Source organism: Protopterus annectens, chromosome 11.part0 (assembly GCF_019279795.1).
Source record: "Protopterus annectens isolate FY-2018-M chromosome 11.part0, PAN1.0, whole genome shotgun sequence".
NCBI lineage: Eukaryota > Metazoa > Chordata > Ceratodontiformes > Protopteridae > Protopterus > Protopterus annectens.
In genome coordinates, this window is record NC_056745.1 from 1134891839 (window position 1) to 1134914815 (window position 22977).

The 22977-nt window shown below is 41.4% G+C and overlaps 1 protein-coding gene across 2 annotated transcripts in view; it reads left to right on the plus strand.

The window, feature by feature from the left end:
• DENND11 (DENN domain containing 11) overlaps nucleotides 1-22977 on the plus strand; it is an 893160-nt gene that overhangs the window by 436731 nt on the left and 433452 nt on the right. For both annotated transcript variants that reach the window (XM_044088490.1, XM_044088491.1), the window contains exons 2-3: nucleotides 12762-12861; nucleotides 15513-15671. In XM_044088490.1, the coding sequence (XP_043944425.1) occupies nucleotides 12762-12861; nucleotides 15513-15671 (259 nt within the window). The remainder of the gene's footprint in view (nucleotides 1-12761; nucleotides 12862-15512; nucleotides 15672-22977) is intronic.

Consider the following 22977-nt stretch of genomic DNA (forward strand, 5'->3'; position numbering starts at 1 on the left):
CTTTAAAATAATTCAGTAGTACAGTTCTGACATCACAGAAAAACACTTGGTCTAATCTTTCTATTTTCTTGCTATTTCTAAGAGAAAACACAAGTCTAAGATAAACTTACATATAGAGCAAGACAGTGCTGGTGAGTTGGATGGTCAAACAAAAATGCTTAATGCTCTCTGATTTTCTCTGTTTTTAAAATCACATTCATGGCTCACATTATGTCATTCTTTACAATCCCCTGGGTTCCCAGGCTTACAGAAACTACATTTACATTCTTCATCTCTGGGCAGAAACCAGAGTATTAAAGGACATTTATGCATGCAATTTCTGGCCATTAACTCTGGCCTTAAAACAATAGGCAGGATGCCTCAATCTAGACTTACTGGCTCTGAGTTTTAACATCAACAGGTCACAACGTGCTTTACTTGGTCAGTAGAGAGCACTGTTGTTACATTATTTCCAGTTCCACATGTAACACTATATTTTAACATTTAAGACCACAAGCCTGTGGTTTACAGTACTATTTACAGATGACAGAATTATCTCCAAAATTCTATCTGGCTAGGCTGGCAGCCTTCATCTATCTTCACCCAATCCTCACACCTATTTCAAATTTAAACCATGATTATAAAGTGTTTATCTGTATTAGTTTAAAAAAATGGCAAAGACGTTTCCATAATTGATAGGTATGGATCAATTTGTTTTTTGTGGAAGGGAGGCAACAATTTGACAACATTAATAGAACAATGATGATCCAGTGGGAAGCCGAAGGCAAGAAAATACCACTGTTATTCCTGAGTTTTGAATGCAGAGAAAGCATTCAAAAAAAAAGTAAGCTGGGATTTTAATAGTAGGGCAGTGAAAGGATTTGCATTCCCCACTACAGTGATAAGTTTAATTAAGAGTATATATGAAAGATTGGAAGCAAGAATTAAAGTGGGAGGGTTCGTCTCTGATAAGTTGTGTCTGAGCAGAGGAAGCAGGCAGGGTGTCCTCTTTTCCCTTTATTTGCTTTATATTTAGAGTCATTGGCAAAGAAAATAAGAGACTTAGAAATACAAGGATGTAATTGGTACGGTAATCAAGAAAAGTTGGCTTTATTTGCAGATGCTGTTATTTTGTACCTGATAAGTCCAGAAAAAGGCACCTCAGTCTTATGAAACATTTTCAGATGGTTTCTTTTCTTTTCGGAATATAAAATTAGTGAAGATAAAACCAAAAGCTGTAGCCATAAATGATGTGCTCACACACACATTAGTTCAGCAGTACCCATATCTATATGAGGACTCAACAGGATGAAACATGTAGGAGTATGGATTAAAAAGAGTTGTGTTGTGGCAGCTAAGGATATGTAGGAAGAGACTAAACAAAAGAAAATACAAAAACCGAGAAACTGGAAGTTCTTGTTTAGGGATAGTAAGATATAAGCAGTTTAAATGTTTTAGTCCCTTTAGTTTTATATATGGGTCAAGCATGTTTTATCAAACATAGAAGCTGTGGAGAATAATGAAGACTTGAAATAATTTGTCTGGGGGGGGGGGACAGTTAAGTGGGATAAGTTTGTTCTTCCAATAGAACAAGGTGGTTTAGAATTACTTGGTTTGAAGGGATGTTTTAGAGCCACCCAGTTAAGACTCATGCTCGTAACACAAGCAAAAGGTTATAATTCAAAATGGAAAAGGATGATGAAGCAGGGGCCAAGTTCAAGAAATAGAAAGTGGGTTGGGATTCAGATCCTTAAGGAAAATAGCCATACTGAATATTATATTCATAAAGGAGCAGAAAGTATTCTGAGAAATAAGCTGACAAGAGAATGGACAAATGAGATGTTGCCAATAGGGACAACTGCAAGAAGGGGTACATAAAATAGTCAAGTGGGGGCTAGAATTTACTGGAGAAAACTGGCAAAGGAGCCAAACTACTGGTAACAAAAAGAGAGTGAAAGGTAATTAAGTGGATTAGGCTAAGATGATGTTTAGACTGCAGACTAGAGACTGCCTTCCTTAGTAGGGATTGATATCAAAGCATAGGCAAAGAGAAAGAGCTGGAGGAATATTAAGTGAAAGACCTGCTGTGATGCTTTTTGTGGGATCTAGAACAGAAGTAGCTGTTAAAGAATGAGATAATTAGTGTGGCATATAAAATATTGCATGATAACTTTAAGAATCAATCTGAGGAGGTGAGAAAAGATTGGGAAGAGAGACTTGAAAAGCAATTTACAAGAGAACAATGGTATGGCATACGTATGGCTCCCAGGTATACAACAAAGTCCATAAGGTTTAAGCTTTTTGCTTGGAAGTGTTTACCTAGGTATTTTTATACCCTAAGCAGACTTCAAACCATTTGTCCACAGGTGGATATCAAATGTTGGAAGTTTGATAGGGAAGAAAGAAGTAACTTTTGAGAGTGCAATGATTTGGCAGATTTAAAAAATTCTCGACAGAGTTGTCTGTCAGAAATATTGGGTAAGCAATTGGCTGTAACTAGGCGTAATGATTTTTTGACCTGTGATAGGGCAGCACAGTGGCGCACCAGATAGTGTTGTTACCTCATAGCAAGAGGTTCCCCGGTTCATTTTCAGCTGGGGTGCTTTTTGTGCAGAGTCTGAATGTCCTTCCTGTGTTTGCATAAGTTTCCTCTGTGTGCTCAGCTTTTCTCTGACATTTCAAAGACATACCGTACGTGGACTAGACACTCTAAATTGACCATAGGTGTGAGTGTGCATGTGAGTGTGTGTGTGGTGTGGAAGAACTATCTTGGCAGGGCTAGCCACCTGGTAGTGTAAACCTTTGCTCTAGATGATTGTCACTGTTGAAGTGACACCCCGACCCTATGTGCAAAAAAATGGGAAAAGGGGTAGTAGATTGATAGACACAAGATCTAAATTGTCTAGATATAGTAAAGCCGTATGTGTAATTTTGTTGGTAGCCAAAAAAGTGCTTATTAGAAAATGGAAATCAAAGTCTAAACCAACTGAGTATTGAATATTATAAAATAACTGGAAGTAGGGACCTTTAGGAAATGGAAGGAGCAAGTTGCGTAGAAATAAATGGAAATTGTGGGAACAGTACATGCAGAATGATGCTCAGGAGGAGTGAGGTTTAAGAGAAAGTAGGAATTCAGCAGTTTATGTAATGTTCGACTGATGATAGTTACAAAGTAAGAAAAGGTGTTGTTGTGTCTTTCGGCTTTTCCTGGTTAGGGGTCGCCACAGCAGAACTCCAGTCTGCTAATGATTGGCAGTAGTTTATTACGTGCCGAGTTGCCAACTCTAACACACACCCTTCAACGAAGGTACGCCCATTCAGGCATGTCTCCACACAGAAGACGCTCTAGGTGAGAATCAAACAGGACAACATCTTACTGTGAGGCGACAACGCTACCACAGCACCACCACCGCAGTTTATAATATATGTGCATAAAAAAGTTACTATGTTTTTGTTTTTTTTTCTGTTAATGTATGTTTGCCTATGTCTTAAATGATAATTTAATAAAGATGTATAAAAAAATCAGTCCGAGGTATTAGGAAGGGAGCCTGGAAAGGCAATTCAGAAAGGAACAGTGGGAGTACATCTGTACTGCATGCAACAATGCAGCAAGATGCAGAAGGTTTAAGATTTTTTTCTTGGAAGTGTTTGCATAGGTATATATCCCAAGCAGATTTGGATACCAAATACTGAGTTGTGGTGGAAAAGAGAGGTAATTGGGGACATGTGTTTGGGAATGTAATGAGATGGCAGATTTTAAAAATTCCCTACAGAGTACTTTGCCAGAAATATTGGGGTACATTTTGTTGTATCTAAGGAAATGATTCTTTTTAGCTGGGACATAGATCTGAATTTCCTAGGTATAGTAAGACCTTACTAAGTTTAATGCTATTAGCTGCCAAGGAGACGATTGCTAGAAAATGGAAAACAAAATCTAAACTGGATGTAACTGAAGTGCTGAATACTGTAAAGGAGATAAAAGAACTGTAGCTGGGACACTGTAAAAAAAAAGGGGAATGGCATAAATTACATAGAAATGAATGGAATTTCTGGGAGTAATACATGCAGAATAATGTCTGAAGGCTCGTATTGGTCAGTCCAATGACAGTGACACCAGCACAGCATTATACAGATCTTGGGTTCCAGTCACAAATGAGAGCTAATACTGTCCATTGAGTTGTATGATTCCAACTGTGCCTAAGCAGGGGGCTTTCTCTGTATTTGTGCCTGTGTATGTGTAATTTGTCCTTGAGGAAGAGGAGAAGTGAGGTGTAAGGGAGGGCAGAAAATGAGCAGTTGGTGTAATGCTGGGAGTAACAGTTAAAAATAAAATGTGTACACTGCATGAAAATATTGATGATAAAATGTTATGTTTCTTTTCTATTAATGAATTTGTACCTGGTCTTTGTTTAAAATGTGCATCTCCAGTCTGGCTTTCATTGCTTGGTTTGGTTTTCTTACACTTGGTGGAGTTATCTGCAGTCATTTTGGTATCTCCAGAGTTAGCGGCATTTTGTATTTGGTTATAGTTTAAAATGTGATTTAATAAAGATGTTTAAAATAAAAAAAAGAACTTTATCATGTTGATTGTCTGAGACCCAGCCAGTCTTGACAGAAGCTTCCTTCTGATGTACAAGTATGGTAATGTCAGAACGTGAACATCGTGCACATTCCTGGCCTTCACATCCTTACTAGGCCTTAATATCTTATGTACAGAATGGCCAGGTTTCCCTTTCCCATGTGCGCTCATTACAGCAGCGTCACACCACCTTATACTTCTTCCTCCACAGTTGTATAAAAACGCTAACCAAATACAGGAAAGTGCTGAAGAAACATATTTAAGCTTAGAGAAGAGAGTCTCCATCTATGAAAAATATTTAAAAAATGGTATTTCTGTTATACCTTGTAAAGTGGTTCCTTTAGTGTCTGACAGATATGAAACCAATAACTCTGCTGGTGAAGCACTATTCTCTTGCGCCATAGCCAAATTATGGAACTCCCTCCCACCCACAATTTCCTCCGTACCATCATGCACCCACTTCAGAACTTTACTAAAAGTGCACCTAAAAACATGCTGGCTATGCCCTTGCAACTCTCACTCTAATATCACCCACCCCATCCAAACACTACCTTTCCTTCCACCCCACTAACTACCTTGATTATAGCAAGCTTAGATGCTCATAAGCCTAGTACTTATTATACAGCAGGAACTTCTTATTGTAACATTTATTAATGTCTGTTATGTACTTCGCAGATAAAGATTCTAGTTGTCTGCTGATGTACTATGTTCTTCATCTGTTAAATATGTTTGTAATTAATTGCTATGTTAATCAAATTGTTAATCGCTATGTAATCCAATGTAACTACTGTCTGTTTATTCTAACTGTGGAGCTTTTCTCCCCGGGCCTCTGCTGAAAATGGACCTACGTCCAGTCTGACACTCCCGGTCAACAAATGTAAATAAATAAATAAATAAATATGAAAAAAAAATCACAAGTAACTGTCTAGGTTCTGAAGTAAATATGTTTCCATAAAAAAGGGGGGGGGAGGCACAACTACAAAAGTACAAACAGTGCTCTGCCGGCCTCATCAGTCCCTGCTGCTCATTGTTACCAAAAGTTGTAACTATTCTTTCAGAGCTGACCTACCTCAGGCATGCCATTGTTCAGGTGCTGTTGTTGGCTTCAACTATAGAGCCCAGTGACCATGTTATACATTGTTGCACGGACCATTGTAAACTGTGTTGTACTAAATGCACAATGTGTTCTAATACTACATAAAAAGTGACTGTGTGGGCAACAGGCATATTCATGGGGCTAAAGGCTTCAGTTTATGAAAAACATTGCTGGGATACTTAAGCAGGGCACAAACTGTGATGCCAAGTCTGGGGGCTGCTTTTTGCCTTTAGTCTTCATTAGCGGTTAGTGTTACCACCCAGCTGTATTGATGGGTGGAACACCAACAAGGAAGACTGGGCATTTCTGCAGGTACTGGGAAGAGTGCCTGTTCATTTGTAAGGGAATGAGAACACTGTTGAAGTCATGGGTCAAAGAAGCTGCCACAAATTTCAAGTAGGCCTGAGGGATACCCTGGTGGTGTTTTGGACCAATACATTCATTTGGTACCCTGGTTAGTTTAAAAAAAAATCTGTGAAAGTAAGTCCCACTTTGTGATCACTGAACTTATTACATCAGTTTTCTCATTGATAGGATAATCAGATTAATACTTTTGTATTTGAGTGTATATTTCTGATACTTTAGTTTTTTTTTTGTACTTTCAGAAACTGAGGATGTTCTTCATCTCACATTGCTGCAGTCCTTACATATGGGTAGTCCGCTGTCCTCGGTCGGCCCGAATATCAAAGCATTAGGCTGACGTCGGTCAAGGCGCTTAAGACTGACATCAGGACGTCGGGGTACAAATGCGCATGACCGACGTCATATCCTCAGTCTTTTTTGCCGCATGGTCCGATGCAGAAGCAGCGTTGCAAGTGCCGTTCGGCGTTCTGAAATTTTTCGAGTTCGGAGTTTCAGACCGAATCAAAGTTGGCTAAGTACCCCGTTGGGGAATATTTTAGTTTTTTCTTGCCTCAGTGGTTTACCGGATGTCAGAAAAAGTGAATAACTGTATTTCTTGTGGGAAACAGATACCGCATAGGGATTATCATTCTTTGTGTATTCCTTGTTTGGGGCCTGAGCACAACGTTGTTGGGTGTCGCTTTTGTGCTAGGTTCAATAAGCGCACTATTAAGCGAAGGTTAGATTGTGCTAGGCTGGTCTTGAAGCGGTGCAATTATAATATGCCGTCGGATTCTCCGGCGCCCGCTTCTTCGAAAAAGCGCAAAGACAAAGCAGTTAAACCCAGGCAAGATGAGTCTTCCGTTCCGGACGCCGGTTCTTTAGAGGCGTCAGTGGAACCGGTGGTTCCGACGGAGGCTTCTTTGGAGTCCCAGGGGGAGACTTTGATATTGCAGGATGTAGCCTCTCAGGAGGCAGGTCAGGCTGAAGGGGCTTCTCAGGTTACTGTACTCCCCTCCCTTCCTAGGGTGGTTAGGCCCTCTCCTTCTGTTTCCAAGGCTTCTCCCAGAGGCAGGCCAGGTTTAGCTTCTGTTGGTGTCACTCCTAGTTCAGCAGGGTCTGTGCCCAAGAAGCACATGCTTAAAATGGCAGAAGATTTGATTACTTTGATTAGAGGTTCTTTGCCCCCTCCTGATAAGAGGCCTAGGGTGGAGCCAGAGTTGGGGAGTTTTGAGCAGGCTTCGGATGTTTCAGAGTCTTCGGCTGAAGACTTGCAGGAGTACTCTCCTTATTCTGATTCTGATGCAGATGATTCGACTCCTTCTGCTTCTCCTCCAGAGGATTTTTCTTTTTCAGAGACTCTTCATTCCATGAGGGAACATTTTAAGTGGGAAGGTCAGGACTTCTCTGATTCCAGGAAAAGGCTTAGGGAATTTTTGCTTTTACCCCAGCATAGGCCCTTGGCTATACCCCCTGTTCTGCATGTTGTGGAAGATGTGTTTGCAGAGGCTTCACTTAATCCTGATTCTTTGCCTCCTGCTCCTGTTAAACCGGATAGGTATTACAGGGTGCCTGAGGCTTATAAATATCTTTATAAGAGTCCTAGGGCGGACCCAGAAACTGTTAGTCAGGGACCTAAGGGTGTCAAGGCCTCTGTTGTAAAAAATCCGGTTCCTCCAGATAAAGAGGCCAGAGCTTTGGATAGATGGGGAAAGAAAGTCTATACATCTTCTACCTTAGCTATGAGGGCTTTGAATTGCCAGTTTCACATGTTGAAATATCAAAACTATCTTCTTTCTCAATTGAAGTCTAAGGTGGATGCCCTGGCAGAAGGCATTGAGTGTAAAGAATTACAAGATTTGGTGCATGTTTCTGAACAGGTGGGTAAGCATTCTTTGCAATGTGGTTTTGATGCTGTACAGGCCTCATCTAGGGTGGCTGCCACTGGTTCAGTTCTTCGCAGGCACGCCTGGCTGAGGGATCAGAATTTATCTGACCATGTTAAGACAAGGATTTTGGATGCTCCTTTACAGTCTGATGTGTTGTTTGGTTCACCTGTGGAGTCAGTCTTGAAGAAAATGGAAGACAAGGCTAAGTCTATGCAGGCTGTTAAAGATTTTTTGCAAGTTCAGCCTCCGAAGTTTAGTAGGAATTGGCCTGCTAAGGGGTGGACGTATCCTTCTTATGATTCTCAGTCTAGGGGTAGATCTAGACATGGTAGGGGCAGAGCTCAGAGTTCTTTCAGACCTAGAACAAGGAGTTCTCCTGCACAATCTTCGGGTGAAGGCAGGGGCCAGTCCTTTCGTAAACAGGCCCAATGACCTACCTTTTCAGCTGCCAGATCCTTCTTGCCTGGCAGCACCTTTGGGAGGAAGGTTGGCACTCTTCAAGGAAAATTGGAATTTAATTACCAAAGACAGATGGGTATTGGATATCATACACCAAGGTTACAAGTTTTATTTCCATACCTTGCCTCCTTTCATAGGCATGCCGGACGTTCCTCCTCAGCAAAGACTAGAGGCTCACAAACAAATTTCTCTGCTACTTCAAATAGGGGCCATACAACCGGTCCCTCTGCCAGAAGTGGGCCTAGGATTTTATTCTCGCCTGTTCCTAGTACCAAAGAAAGGGAACACATGGAGACCAATTTTGGATTTATCTATCCTCAACACATATCTGGACATTCCCAAGTTCAAAATGTTGACGTTACAACAGCTTTTACCTCTGCTGGGCAAAGATCACTGGATGGTGACTCTGGATCTCAAGGAGGCTTACCTTCATGTTCCTATCAGGCTCAGTTGCAGGAAGTATCTGCGTTTGGCTGGGACTTCTCATTATCAGTTCTCTGCATTGCCCTTTGGCTTATCTACTGCGCCCAGAGTGTTCACGAAGGTTCTGGCTCCAGTGATAGCTTTCTTCAGGCTAAGAGGAATACAAATCTATCCTTATTTGGACGATTGCCTGATTCTGGCTCAAGGAAAGGACGAACTTCTTCATCATTTACAGTATGTGATAGCAGTGCTAAGATGCCTGGGGTATTCTGTGAACGAAATAAAGTCCAGTCTAGTACCCTCTCAGGACATGTGCTTTCTGGGTGTGAGACTGAATACAGCATCCCAGATGGCCTTTTTGACCCCGGACAAACAAAAGAATGTTTCTCTTTACTTCCATCAATTGTCTCGTCAGTCCAGGCTGACTGCAAGGACAGTCCTTCAAGCCTTGGGGTTCATGGCATCTTGTATTCTGGTACTTCCCAATGCCAAACTGCATATGAGGAAGCTACAATGGTATCTCAAAAATGTATGGACACAGCACTGCCAAGATATGGACACTGTCATTCAGATAATACCTTGCATTCGAAAGGAATTTTTGTGGTGGGCTCAGGAATGTCACCTAAACAAGGGACTCTCTGTGACCCGGCCAGAGGCGAGTCAGATTCTAACGACAGATGCCTCAGACAAAGCTTGGGGAGCTTATCTGAATGGAAAATGGGTACAAGACACGTGGCCTGCCAGACTTCAACTTCTACATATCAACTTGAAGGAGATGTTAGCAGTCCAGTTTGCATTAATAGCTTTCAAGGATTTACTTCTTCCAGGGCAGGTGTTGGTTCTAACAGACAACACAACTGTCATGTGGTACATCAACAAGCAAGGGGGAACGCATTCTTATCCTCTATGCAGACAAGCAATGATTTTGTGGGAGACTGCTCTCAGTTTACAACTAAATCTTCAGGCAAGGTTTCTGCCGGGAGCACAGAACTCCTTAGCAGATGTGTTGAGCAGACAAATTATGGATCCCCACGAGTGGAAATTGGATCCTCATGTATTTCAGAAATTGACAGTGTTATGGGGAACTCCAGACATAGATCTGTTCGCTTCTCCACTAAACTACCAGCTGCCAAAGTTTTGCACAAAAGGTTTCATCCCACAGCTTGGAAAGTGGATGCTCTTTCATTCAATTGGAGCAATCTTCATGTGTATGCCTTTCCACCTCTGCCTCTCCTCCCAAGGTACTCCTGAAGGTCAGACAGGACAAGCCAAACATGATTTTAATAGCTCCAGATTGGCCTCGACAGCACTGGTACCCATTACTGAGAAGTCTGGTGCGAGAGCCTCCTTGGCCTTTGCCTTGATTCCGCACCTGCTGTCTCAGGAGAACAGTCATTTACTCAATGTCAAACTTCACTCTCTACATCTAACAGCCTGGCATATTCTGTTTTAAACCCTGGAGGGTCTCAGCTTCCACAACAAGTTTTGAATGTTATTTTGGAGGCCAGAAGGCCTAGTACAAGGAAAGTGTACGCAGATAAATGGAGGAGATTTTTATTTTGGAGTACAGCAAAGGACTTTGATGTTTCTAAGCCTAATTTAAGTGTGGCTCTTCAATACCTTACTGAGTTACTGGACAAAGGTTTGTCCTTCTCCTCTATTAAGGTTCATGCTGCAGCAATTTCTGCTCACTATGACTGTGACCCACCATTGTTTTCTCATCCTTTGTTTAAGCAATTCCTTAGTGGTGCAAAGAATATCAGACCCCCATTAGAGCTCCTACTCCTGCTTGGGATCTCAATTTTGTGTTGGAGAAACTCACTCTACAACCTTTTGAGCCTGCAGCTACTGCCGAGCTGAAATATTTATCATGGAAGACTGCTTTTTTGTTGGCCATTACCTCTGCAAGAAGGGTTTCTGAATTACAGGCCCTTATGGCGGTTGAGCCTTTCTTAATTTTCCATAAGGATAGGGTATCTTTGCGTACTAATCCTTCCTTTATGCCTAAAGTGGTTTCTAGTGTGGCTTTAAACCAAGCTATTAATTTGCCTACTTTTTATGCAAACCTCCAAAATAAAGGGGAAAAGATTTTACACACTTTGGATATTCACAGGCAGTTACGATATTATTTGAACAGAACTAAAGGGTTCAGGCAGTCTCAGCAGTTGTTTGTTTCATTTGCTTTGGGTTCTCAGGGCAAACCTGTTTCAAAACAAACTATTTCTAAGTGGATTGGTTTTTGTATTGCTTTCTGTTATTCCCATCATGGTAAGGAGATTCCAGCTGGGATTAGGCCTCATTCCACTAGGGCTACTGCCACTTCTACAGCTTTTTAAGGGGTGGCTACTAAAGATATTTTGGAGGCAGCTACTTGGAGTTCAGTGCATACTTTCTCTAAGCATTACCACCTTCCACTTTACTCTAAATCTAGGGCTGGTTTTGCCACTGCAATTTTACAGGGCATTTTGGCAGCTCCTAATGCTTTATAATTTTGCCATCCTCCCTTACCTCTGCTTTGGGATTCTACCCATATGTAAGGACTGCAGCAATGTGAGATGAAGAACATAGTACAGTTTTGTACCTACCATAAATGTAGATGTTCGAAGATCCACATTGCTGCAGTCCAATTTACCCTCCCTCCTTCCCCTCTGTAGTTAGAGGCGGTTGTGTGGTTTGGGTTGTGAATATTGTAAATATTGTACATATGATTGGTGCAGGGGTGGTTGGTTGTTTTTTGCTGTCTTTTGGTTTTGGCCTTTCTTTTTAGGGTCTTCTGACATCTGGGGCAAGAAAAGACTGAGGATATGACGTCGGTCATGCGCATTTGTACCCTGACGTCTTGATGTCAGTCTTAAGCGCCTTGACCGACGTCAGCCTAATGCTTTGATATTCGGGCCGACCGAGGACAGCGGACTACCCATATGTAAGGACTGCAGCAATGTGGATCTTCGAACATCTACATTTATGGTAGGTACAAAACTGTACTTTACCTCTCTTTTATGTTTTATGCTTTTCATTTAGTCATTTGCTGGTTGGACTGGTCCAGGGGTCTTTTTCTGCCACAGTCCAGCCCTACCAAAGGACAGAATATACAAAAACTAAATACACAGGTTAAAGCAGTAATAACTTACATAGACTTTTCTGCATGTGCAAGTAAAATATGCATAGACTAACTGTAAGTGTGGCTGGGCATTGCTTTAATTGAGTACTACACAAGTAATTTATAATGCACAGAAGGCAGATGACTAGTCAGTCTAGAGAGTATGGTCTCATGGAGGACTTCATCCCCCCCCTCCCCCAGGTGTGCTTCTTTTCAGCTCCTTGTTGAGCATTTGTGCATCAGGCCTCTTTATCCATCAGCCTATTTGTTTCCCATTGTTCCTGTTGTTCTAGAGATGGAGTAGGGGTGGAGAGCTGAGGACTGTGGCTATCCTTGTGCAGAGATGTTGGTCCGTAGCCTGTTCCATGACAGACTCATGTGCACAGAAACCTCAGCATGCCATGCCAGTGTCACGTATCAGCTTTCATGTGCTACTGTATTCCAAGCTGTAGCAGGCAAACCAGAGTCTTGCACATCTTAAACTGTAATACAGCCTCTGCTAATTAGTAATACAGCAAGTCAGACTGCCCCCTTCCCCTCTCAGTGGGTGGGCAGGCATTGACTGCCTCCCCCGGCCTGCTCAGCGAGTGCCTAGATCACTGATCGTTTTAGGGTTGTAGGGATTACTGTACCCTTTTATAGCTCTGAGCTATCAGACTTCAAGATTCTTGGTAAAGTTTAAGATCAGAAATGTAAAGGCAAATAGTTTTGCATCCAGAAACAGATGCTGAGTAATTAAGCAGTTAAAATATACATGCAGATCTGGGCTGTAACTCATACCTGTCTTTATGCATTATGTTCCTAGCTTACTAGTCAAATTGAGAACTTGCACATATCTTAGAACTGTAAACTAGAACATTCACCAAATTATTTCAACTTCTATTTCTTTGACAGGTAATATCGTAGAATGGTGTTTACCCCAAGATATGGATCTGGAAGGTGTAGAGTTCAAAGCAATGGCTAGTGGATCACATAAAGTACCATCCGATTTCATGTGAGTTCCTTGCTTTTTTCTCTTGCTGGTGTCTGGACTGAAGGGCGTCTTCTGGCTTTGCTTCTTAGGTAATTAGTATGTCTGCATACAGTCGTCAGGAATATACTGTTTCATACCTTCATCCATTTAATACATCATGGGTCAATTACTTGGCATTCTGGTAGTGTTGGCTTACAGGATTATATCTGTGACAAGAGATGTAACAAAGTAATGTGATGCCTGGTGTGACATATTGTCCCCTCATATTATGGCATATGTCTGTATAATGCATATTAATTTGGTGACAATGTCCTATACAAGCTGTTTCTGTAGGGACAGTCCCATCAAGGTGCTATACCAGCAGCTTTGACTTGGAGGATTAGGATGGTAATTTAGTAAGTCACAGGCAGTTGACAGGTGACATCAGATTAGAGGCTTTCCATTGTTCAGATTCTACAAACTAATGCCAAGCAGCCATCTCAGTTCAGTGCAGGCTGGCAGGTCTTTATTAAAATGATGCTTGTTTCTAGTGAGCCTTTTCATTTAATTTATTAAAGGATAAAAGTAGTGAACCATACTCTCAATGGCATTCCTTTGTAGCAGAACATTCCAGTTACTAATTATGGAGAATTGCGCTGTAAGTAAGCTAATATGAAAGCAGCTTGCCTTACTATTACTTGTGACAGAGACATGTGAGGCACTTAATGGCTGAGTTACCTATTCTTTGGATGTAAAGCTACACCCACTTCAGACATAAAACAATGTGAGATGAGGCCACATTCATAATGAGAGTTTTGAGAGAAATGGTGACTCAGTCAGACAGGGTGAAATAGAAAATAATCAGGATTTTGACCATGCTGCCTGTTTAACACCAGCAAAAAACTGTAATTCTTTAAAATTAAGTATGGACATACATTCAAGGATGTGAATTTCATGCAATCACCGTGTTCAAAATGTAACTGTAATGCCTCTGAATTTCTGCCAAGATTTATTAAGTATCGGATGTCAAAAGTGTGCATAATTACTCAATGCTACCACTCATCAAACTGCCATACTGTACACAGAATAAGAGGTCAAACTTTATTAAGGAGGGATCCTACTTATTTTGCAGTAAATAAATTGTCACAGCAGATATGTACATCTGTTTTCATCATAAGACTCTGCAATTGCTTATTTTTTGCCTCTAAAATAAAGTAAAAGCTAGTATTTTATCTGACCTAGACTGTTGTATCCTATTGTAAGTCTAGCTTATATTCAGGAGCTGTAGTAAACAAAATATGAATTTTCCCTGATGTGGCTGAATGGTCTTTGGTTGTCTATTCTGCATTGTGATCCCTTTGTTTTCCTTTGATTACCATTTTAAAGAGTTAAATCTGTATAACCCTTGTGTTATGTGCGTAACCTCCTGTGAAGACTGTTTTTTTTTCCATTCGCTTATGTAGTATGATCTTTTGCTTCTTACATAACTCTATATTTGCATGCTATTTCCATGTAATATGAGTGTGTTACCTTTCATGAATTTCAGCTGTACTTTTGTGTGCAGCTGTGTTTTTTTAACCGTATTCTAATGAGCACTTGGGTCTGTTATTTTTATTGCTTGCTATGCATTCATGATATGTTGAACATGACAGTTGCCCAAGCTTTTTATATATTTTTTTATTTCATTGTTTTCTTTTTCACCATACCTCATGGGTCTGCCTTGGAAAGGGAGTGTTCCATTTGCATTAGCACAGTTTTTTTAAGTAAGTTAAGCAATAACTAAACGCATTGATGATGACTGGAGTATACCTGGACATGTTTTTCTCTCTTAGGTAGTTTATTTTCCTCCTCCGACAGTACCTTACCTGGCAGGAGTTGTTTCAACTCCTCCATGTTGTGCTGCATGCGGACACTGTTTACTGATTTATCACTCCTCAGCTCCCACTGGGGATTGATGCAAATCCCCACAACTGGCTGTACATTAAACAGCCAGAATTGTAATAGGAAATTTTAGGGGGTACTAGTGATCCCTGATAAATGTGGTTTAAAGGGGTGGTGATGCGTTCACCTTTTTCTCTGAATGTCACAGACCTCTCCATGGTTTGCAGCCTATCAGGGCTTCCTGGGCCTGCTTGGACCTCGGTTCTGCCGAAATACCTCCCCCCCCAACCTCCTTGTTGTTTCCCTGTGATAATGCAACATTTCTATTTTAAATACTGGTGGGGGGAGCTACACTTTCCATATTGGGAGAAATGTACTGCTTTGTATAGTAACAGGTACGCATATAAAGTACAATGTTACAGTCATCTACTAGAGGGCAGTCATTCAACAGAGTGATCTCCTTATCCAAGCCTGACTATATCCAGTGCATGCCTTATGACTAGCTGCGATGATTCTGACAACAAAGGTCTTGAATGTGAATCATATAGGTCTGTTGGAATACAGACAGCAGTTCTTCCACTCAGACACCCATACAGCACAGTATTTCTCATATTTATAGTTTAACTCCCATTCATTTGTTCTAAGTTTTAATTTTCACAAATTTGAAAAGCCGTAAGTTTGCCACAGTCTCTGTATGCAGTTTATATAGGCAAATATGTATATTTTTAAAACATGGTACTAGCTATTTTAGTTGCCCATTCACTTAAATTTCTTACTCATGTACCCCTTTCTTCTCTCTCCTTCATTGATAGATATTTTCGGAAAGGGAACTTCTTTGGGCTAGCTTGCTTTGCCAATATGCCTGTAGCAAGTGAACTTGAGAGAGGTGCACGAATGAAGTCAGTGGGCATCCTGTCCCCATCCTATACCCTCCTATACAGATACATGCACTTCTTGGAGAACCAGGTCAGGTACGTACTTGAAATATTTTTAAGAAACAGCAGAATTTTGTGTTATAATGTGGGATGTAAATATGGTGTATAATGCTGCTAATATGGCATTTTGAAAAATTTGGCAGTATTTGTAAACCAGATTATGGAAGGAAAAAAACAGTTTGGTTTATTTGAAAGGGTAACAAATTCTTTCATATGAATCTGTAGACAGTAATGAAGATTGCAAATGATTTGGATTTGCAGCTTGAGACTTTTCTTGGCAAAGTTTATAATTGCATAGTTAAATGGTTTGCATTCATTGCAAATGTAGTTGCTACAAGCAAATGTAATGGCTATTTTTGATTATATTCAGTGATAATTTTTTATGGTTAGAATTGCAGCAAGGAGGGCTTGGCGCAGCTTTTAGACTAAGCTGGTTAAAGACTGTTTTCTAGCATTGTGAAGGAATCCTGTTTGTAAAAAGCAATAAAGTAAATAGTTGGAAGTGGAATACTAAGGAACAAAAGGAAACAATAGAGAAATGTGACTGTTACTCCTGTTTTAAAGTTAATTTTTAAAGCTCTTTTTTAAGTTTCAGGCTGGGCCTGACCTCAGCATGTGAAAGGTATGGCAGACAAAATATTTCAGCTGAAGAATGCCTCTAGTTAACCCAGCAGACATGTAGAATAGACTGTCATTTCACAAAACATCTGAGTGAATAACACTGCTGCTGTTGTAAAAGTAAAACTACGTATTTAGAATTTTCATTCATTCTTTCTCCAGTTTGCCAACTTTTTCCAGTTCAGGGTATCTGAGGAGCCCAGTCTTATTCTGGGATTCAGTAGGCATGTGGCAGGAAACTAACCTCCTGGGTAGGTTACCACTGTATCAGAGGATGGCACACATACACAGATGTGGAGCACACATGCACACACACCATTATGGACAGTTTTGGAGCACACATGCACACACACCATTATGGACAGTTTGGAGTATGGCCAGTTTACTTCATTTGTGTCATTGGGCATGTAGGAAGAAACTGGGGTATCTAGTGAAAACCCAGCCAGACACACGGAGAACATGCCTACTTAGCACAGAAGGCACCCGGGAAAGTCAAGCTCTTCAGTTTTTTAGTACAGTAGGACAGAATTTGTGTGCGTCTGTTGGGGGGGTGGGTGGGGGGTTAACAAATGTTATAGCCACTCCTTAGTGATGCACATGTTTGCATGTTGAGATATGTAACTTGATTGGTCTGGCCAGAGTAGTAAATTAAAGATCTGTCATTTCTGAGGGCTACTTCAGGGCTCTTCATTCCATTAATTCAATCCTTTTCTTCATTATAGTATATGCTTCTGCATGTCCAGGAGAGTGGATTGTTTGAACAGCCCCCCCCCCCACCCCCGTGATACCATTTCTAAAATGGAGAATATTGCAGATAACGTCTCACATTTCATCTTGTTAGCTTTTTCTTTGAATGATGACAATGCTCATAGGTTCTTTGCAGAATGTTAGACCTTGCTCGGCATTGAACCTTGGCCATAGATCCTAATTTGCCATCTGGTGAAACCTCTCACCCCACCATGCTGTCTTCAGGTTGCATTCACTGTTTTACAACTGACTTGGCATACAAAATTTCTTCTTGGTAGTTGTTAACAGGACAATTCCTTGGGTTCTCTGCCTGTACAAAGCTGAAGCATTTGGTTCTTTGGGGAGTGTGGCTCAGTCAGGATAAATGCTTCATAAACTTTTGTTGATCTGCATCTGTTTGGAGGCAGGATTATGGGTTGCTTATCTACTTCTTTGGCAAGCATTTATACTAACCGATGTAGGAGCACCAGAGATGAGCAGGAACACCCAGAATTTCCTTTAACGAGCTAGATTAAATAATGAATGTGTATGCTGAGATTTAAATGAGGTTTCTGACCCAGCACTAGACTTCTGTTCTTTTGAGTTATACATGCATTTATATATGACATTTGATCCCATTCTTCTTTTCTATTCATGTATTGATAAAGGACATTATCAATTTGGAAGGAAAATAATCTGTTTACAGATGGTAAACAGATCTCCAGCATGATTGATACTGGAGTGGAGATGCTCATAATGAAAAAAAAATGTTTATTGTAGGATTATAGGATCATAGGAAGTTACTAGGCTGTTGGCCCTCAGGCCCTTGTAAGCCTAGCCAAGAGTTTAGCCCATGCATAGATAAATCAGCACCCGATGCCCCTGTCCAGCAGGGATACGGGTGGAATCCCAGGGATGTATTTTCTATTTCCCATCCAGTTTTCTAGATTGTGCTTAAAAAGGGGTAAAGAGGTACTCCGCTTGACGTGGAGAGGGAGTCTATTCCATAGATGGGGGAGTTTGTGGGACACACATCTGTCCCGCCAGCAAGTCCTGTTGATGTCGCAGACCAGGTTGAGGCCATGTATGCAGGTTACTCGAGTGGAGCTTGACTTGTGGATATGCATCAGTCCCATTAAGGCGGGGTCCGAGATCGCCTTGTATGCCAGACAGCGGCTACCTCTGAGGAATCTGTATGAAACAGAGTATAGGCATAGGGCTTTTAGCCTCTCTGTGTATGGTAGATTTTTGAGGCCCTGGATTCTGCTGGTGAGGAACCTCTGTGGTCTCTCCAGCTGCTGCATGTGCTTTGCGAGGTACATGCCAAATGGGTCATTGTGCTCAATAATGGGCCTTATAAGGGAAGAATACAGGGATGATATGACCTTATGAGGTGGGCCATGTAGAAAGCTTTCAATTTTCATGTACAATGGAAGCAACATGGTGGTCAAAAGTCAGGATGCTATCAATCTGGGTGCCTAAATCCCTCACGACCGACTGTGTGCTTAGAATGTTATATAATTTGTGGGTAAGTCTCTCTCCCCAAAGGGGATGATTATGCATTTTTTTTTGTATTCAGCTTGAGGCCATGTTTCTGGCACCAGTCATTTGTTTGGGTGAGACCCTCTTGGAGGATGTCCACGTCACTAGGGAAATTGATGACAGCTCCCAACTTGCAGTCATCTGCAAACTTGGTCAGCCATAGTCCACTGGTTTTTGCCTGTACCTCAGAAAATTATATCCCAAATAACAGAGGTCCCAAGACCGAACCTTGGGGTACGCCACTCGATACGAGTCTACTGCTTGAGGTGGCTTCCCCTCTTTTGACTAGGTGGGTTCTATCAGTGAGCCAGTTGGCTACCCATCTGGTAACATACAGACTGATACCTAGTTGAGAAAGTTTATATCTATTATGACCAGGTCAAGCTAGATGGTGTGCACCGTCTTCCCCTCTTCCATGGCTTTGGTGACTGTCTCAAAAAAGTTGACGAAATTTAACAGACATGACCTCCCTTTGACTAAGCCAAACTGTGTGGGATCTAGTGTTTAGAGGTTGCCAAGGTCCTTGTTAATGAGCTGTATGATAATCCGTTCCATGGCCTTACAGATTAGGCTAGTTAGGCTGATAGGTCTATAATTTCCTGGATCAGTGGACACACCACCTTTGTGTAAAGTGATGACAGTGGCTGTCCTCCACTCAGCTGAGACAAAATCAGTACTCAGGCTTTGGTTGACTAGGGTGCCTAATGGTGCTGCAAGTTCCTGCCCGAGTTCATGTAAGATGCAGTCTGGGATGTTATCAGGTCCCATGGAGGCTGTATTTTTTGCCCTTGAGAGAGCAGTGATGACCTGATCCCTAGACATAAGGGGAAGGGGGCAAGTATTGGGAATGTCCTGATTTACTGATGGGGGGACAGAGAGGTGAAATTTTCGCTGAATCTGTCAGCCAGCAAGTTAGCTATATCTGTGGCATTTGTGTATGTTGTGTCCTTGACCATCAGTTATGAACAGATCTGGGTTCCACCTTTGAGATTACGGACATATGTGAAGAAGGCCTTATGATTGTCTCTAGTAGATGTGGCCAATTTGGACTCAAAATTTGCTTTGGAGGTTTTCACTAGTGTTCTTATTTGCTTGTTTAGGCTAAGGAGAGATTGCTTCCAATTGGGCACCTGTTCCTTCTTGGTCCTGATCAGCATTTTTTTTTTCTTTTGTTATAGAGTTTATTTATTGCAGATGTCCACTAGACAGGTTTACTCTTCCTTGCGGAGGATGATTTTGTCCTGTCAGGTATTCCTGATTCCATGCATCTATATAAATGTTCGTATAGTAATTTGGTATAGTTTTGGGTACTGGTGCCAGTTCCTAGAGAGGGGGATGGGGCTGTGAAGCTGTTTATATCATTCCTCAGGAGCCTATAATCAGCTTTGGAGAATCCAAAATTCCAAACTTGGAAAGCTTTTTTCCTCTTTGTTAACCAAGCAATACCAACTATTTTGTCAGTAATCCAGGAGCACTGATTGCATTAAGCGATTTGCTCAGAAGTAAGTGTGTGTGTGTGTGTGTGTGTGTGTGTGTGTGTGTGTGTGTGTGTGTGTGTGTGTGTGTGTGTGTGTGTGTGTGTGTGTGTGTGTGTGTGTGTGTGTGTGATTGGAAATGGTGAGAATCCAGCTCACATCAATAGGATGTAGCTCATCAGCAGTGCAAGACCAAATACGCTTAAGACTAGTTCAGGGAGGTATGTACCTAGCAAAAAAATAAAAAGTGAGGGTGGACTAGAGTTTGTAACCAAGAAGTACTAGAAATGACAGAAGTGGAAAGAAAACCTGTACAGGATTCATTTCACATGATGTAATGGTAAGCAGTCACCATAAGAGGGATTGGATATTTATATTGTATTGAGCCCTAGTACATTGATGGAGCATTCCATTGGAGTTTGACAATTGGGAGGTAGCCTTGGATGAACTGAGGACAAGCCCCTCACATCCCCAGGCAGTGGACTTCACCCCTGTGACCATTACTTAATCAAACCTTCTCTGAGGTCACATAACCACAGTCTAAGTTTGACCTTTATGTCAGGCTTTACAGTCTGTCTGCAAGGAGTCTATGGCTCTAGGTACCAAGAGCACCAATGAAGACTGACTGGCAGCTGTCACACATGGGCAGTATAATTACCAGTACATATTACCAATCTTAATTTTACTGAGGTAGTTACTCGAGTGCTGTTTCTAATACATTTAGTTTAAGTTCTTATGCTTCATTGTCCTCATCTTTTACTTGTTTTCTGCTCTATCCAACCCCCAAAAATATGAAAAAGTTCTCTTATTTACCAGATTCAAATGGATCTTAGTTTGCTTTAAGCTATGATTTTCATGCACTGTTAGTAATGTCTGCCTGTTCATTTTTAATCTGATTATATTAAATGTTTTAACGTCTATTTTTCTTTTGTACTTCTTTTTTTTGATAAAAGTGATGCAATTTCTTTTACAGTTGTTATTATTGCAGTTTATTTTTGTGTTGCTTGTAAAAGATTTACTTCAGGTGTGTGTGTGCACGCGTATCTTTATTACTAGTTTTTTTCTGTATTGCAGTAGTTAATACTTGAGCTTTTTCCACTGTAAATGGATTCTACCCAGTCAGAACTTTATGATCAGCAAAAATAAATAAATAATAGTAAATAAAACTATGCTCTCATTTGTACGAACTTTAAGTGTGACATAATTTTGAATGTTGGATAACGTTTTGTAGGACCTACCTCTAGAAAGACAAGTTAGAGGTGGGCAGCTACAACAGTAAGTAGAACACAGAGGAAAGCTGTTTCTCAGATGAATGAATACATTTACAAGATAGTTTTACACCTGTAGAAATGAGTGGAAGATGGGTGGCCTCGGTGGTGCAGCGGTTAGCGTTGCCGCCTCACAGCAAGAGGTTCTCTGGTTCGATCCTTAGCTGGGGTGCCTTCTGTGCGGAGTCTGCATGTCCTCCCTGTGCTCACGTGGGTTTCCTCTGGGTGCTCCAGTTTCCTCCTACATCCCAAAGACATGCTGTAGGTGGATTGGACACTCTAAATTGGCCCTAGGCATGAGTGTGTGCACCTTCTGTGGAAAGATCAGTGTCAGGCTGGCAACTTGACACCGTAAAACTCCACTGCCAATCATGAGTGGACAGGTGATCCGCTATGGCAATCCCTAACTGGGAAAAAGCCGAAAGAAGAAGAAGCACCCCTTCCCCCATGTAACTGCTGAGGTTATTGTCCATGTCTTTCCTTGACCAATGGTTTACCTCATCGGTAGCTTCCTCAGTCACAAATGTGGCAAAATTATATTATTCATTATACCAGTTAAGAGAGGCTTAGAGGTTGCATACATGCCTTTGATGGTAGGAAGATCAAAGGCTGAAGGTTCAATCACCACACTAGATACTTGCATACATATTTTGGTACTGCCATTGAAGAACAATGGATGGGGGGGGTTGCTGCACACTTTTGATGTACTATCCTAAAGATGCGGCACTAAAATGAGGTCCCCACACAGAGGGAGGAAACCCTGACTACACAGTAAATGACCAGAGTTTGAGTGATGGGCTCTGTGTTAGAGGACCTGACTGAAGAAGGGATGGAAGTGAACAGATCAATGCCATCTAACTCATCTGGTAGGAGGGAAGGGAATGAGTTGGTTGAGTCCTGTTCCAGCAGTGCACTCCATATCCATAGGGACTTAGTAATGGGAGTCCAGTCAAGGGGTGTTTACATTCCAGCTTAGCACAGTGGGTGTGCAGAAGTGTGTACCCATCCTGGGCCTACATAGTGTGTGTTGTTAGATATGGGGCATGGCTTATTAGCATTTAAATGTTTCTAGGCCACATAAAACATTCCCCTACTGAGTTTCTGAGTTTTGTGTGTGTGTGTGTGTGTGTGTGTGTGTGTGTGTGTGTGTGTGTGTGTGTGTGTGTGTGTGTGTGTGTGTGTAAACATGCACTGTTAAATTGGTCAACATGAGTTAGTTTTTTAAGTCTAACCCGTGCCTAACATGAGTTATCTATACTAAAGTCAACATTTTACGGTACTTACGTATTATCGCAACCAGATTTCCGCACTGCCATAATATGGTATGTGTGTGCGGAAACAGGTTGCTTAATCTATAAAGGGGACTGTGAAGAAGAAAACATTACTCTGTCAATGTGGGGATGAGCCACAAAGAGGAGAAAGGGTGCGAGTTTGTACCTCTTTGCTCCTGAAACTACACAGTGGTGCTCCGCTTTGCAGTGCCTGCATTTGTCAAGACGATGTGAGTTACTGGAAAAGCGAGTCACCAAATACACCCTGCGACAATAGGAGATTGTAAATATTTCAAGGGCAAGGATTGATGCTTTTCTTAGGTTAGGTAAACTGCTGAGTTACACAAACTCCAGTCAATTTCAGTTAAGGTGCTACCATAGTGTCCCCATGGCCATACTTTACAAATACAGATAAACTCAAACTCACTTTCATGATTACACA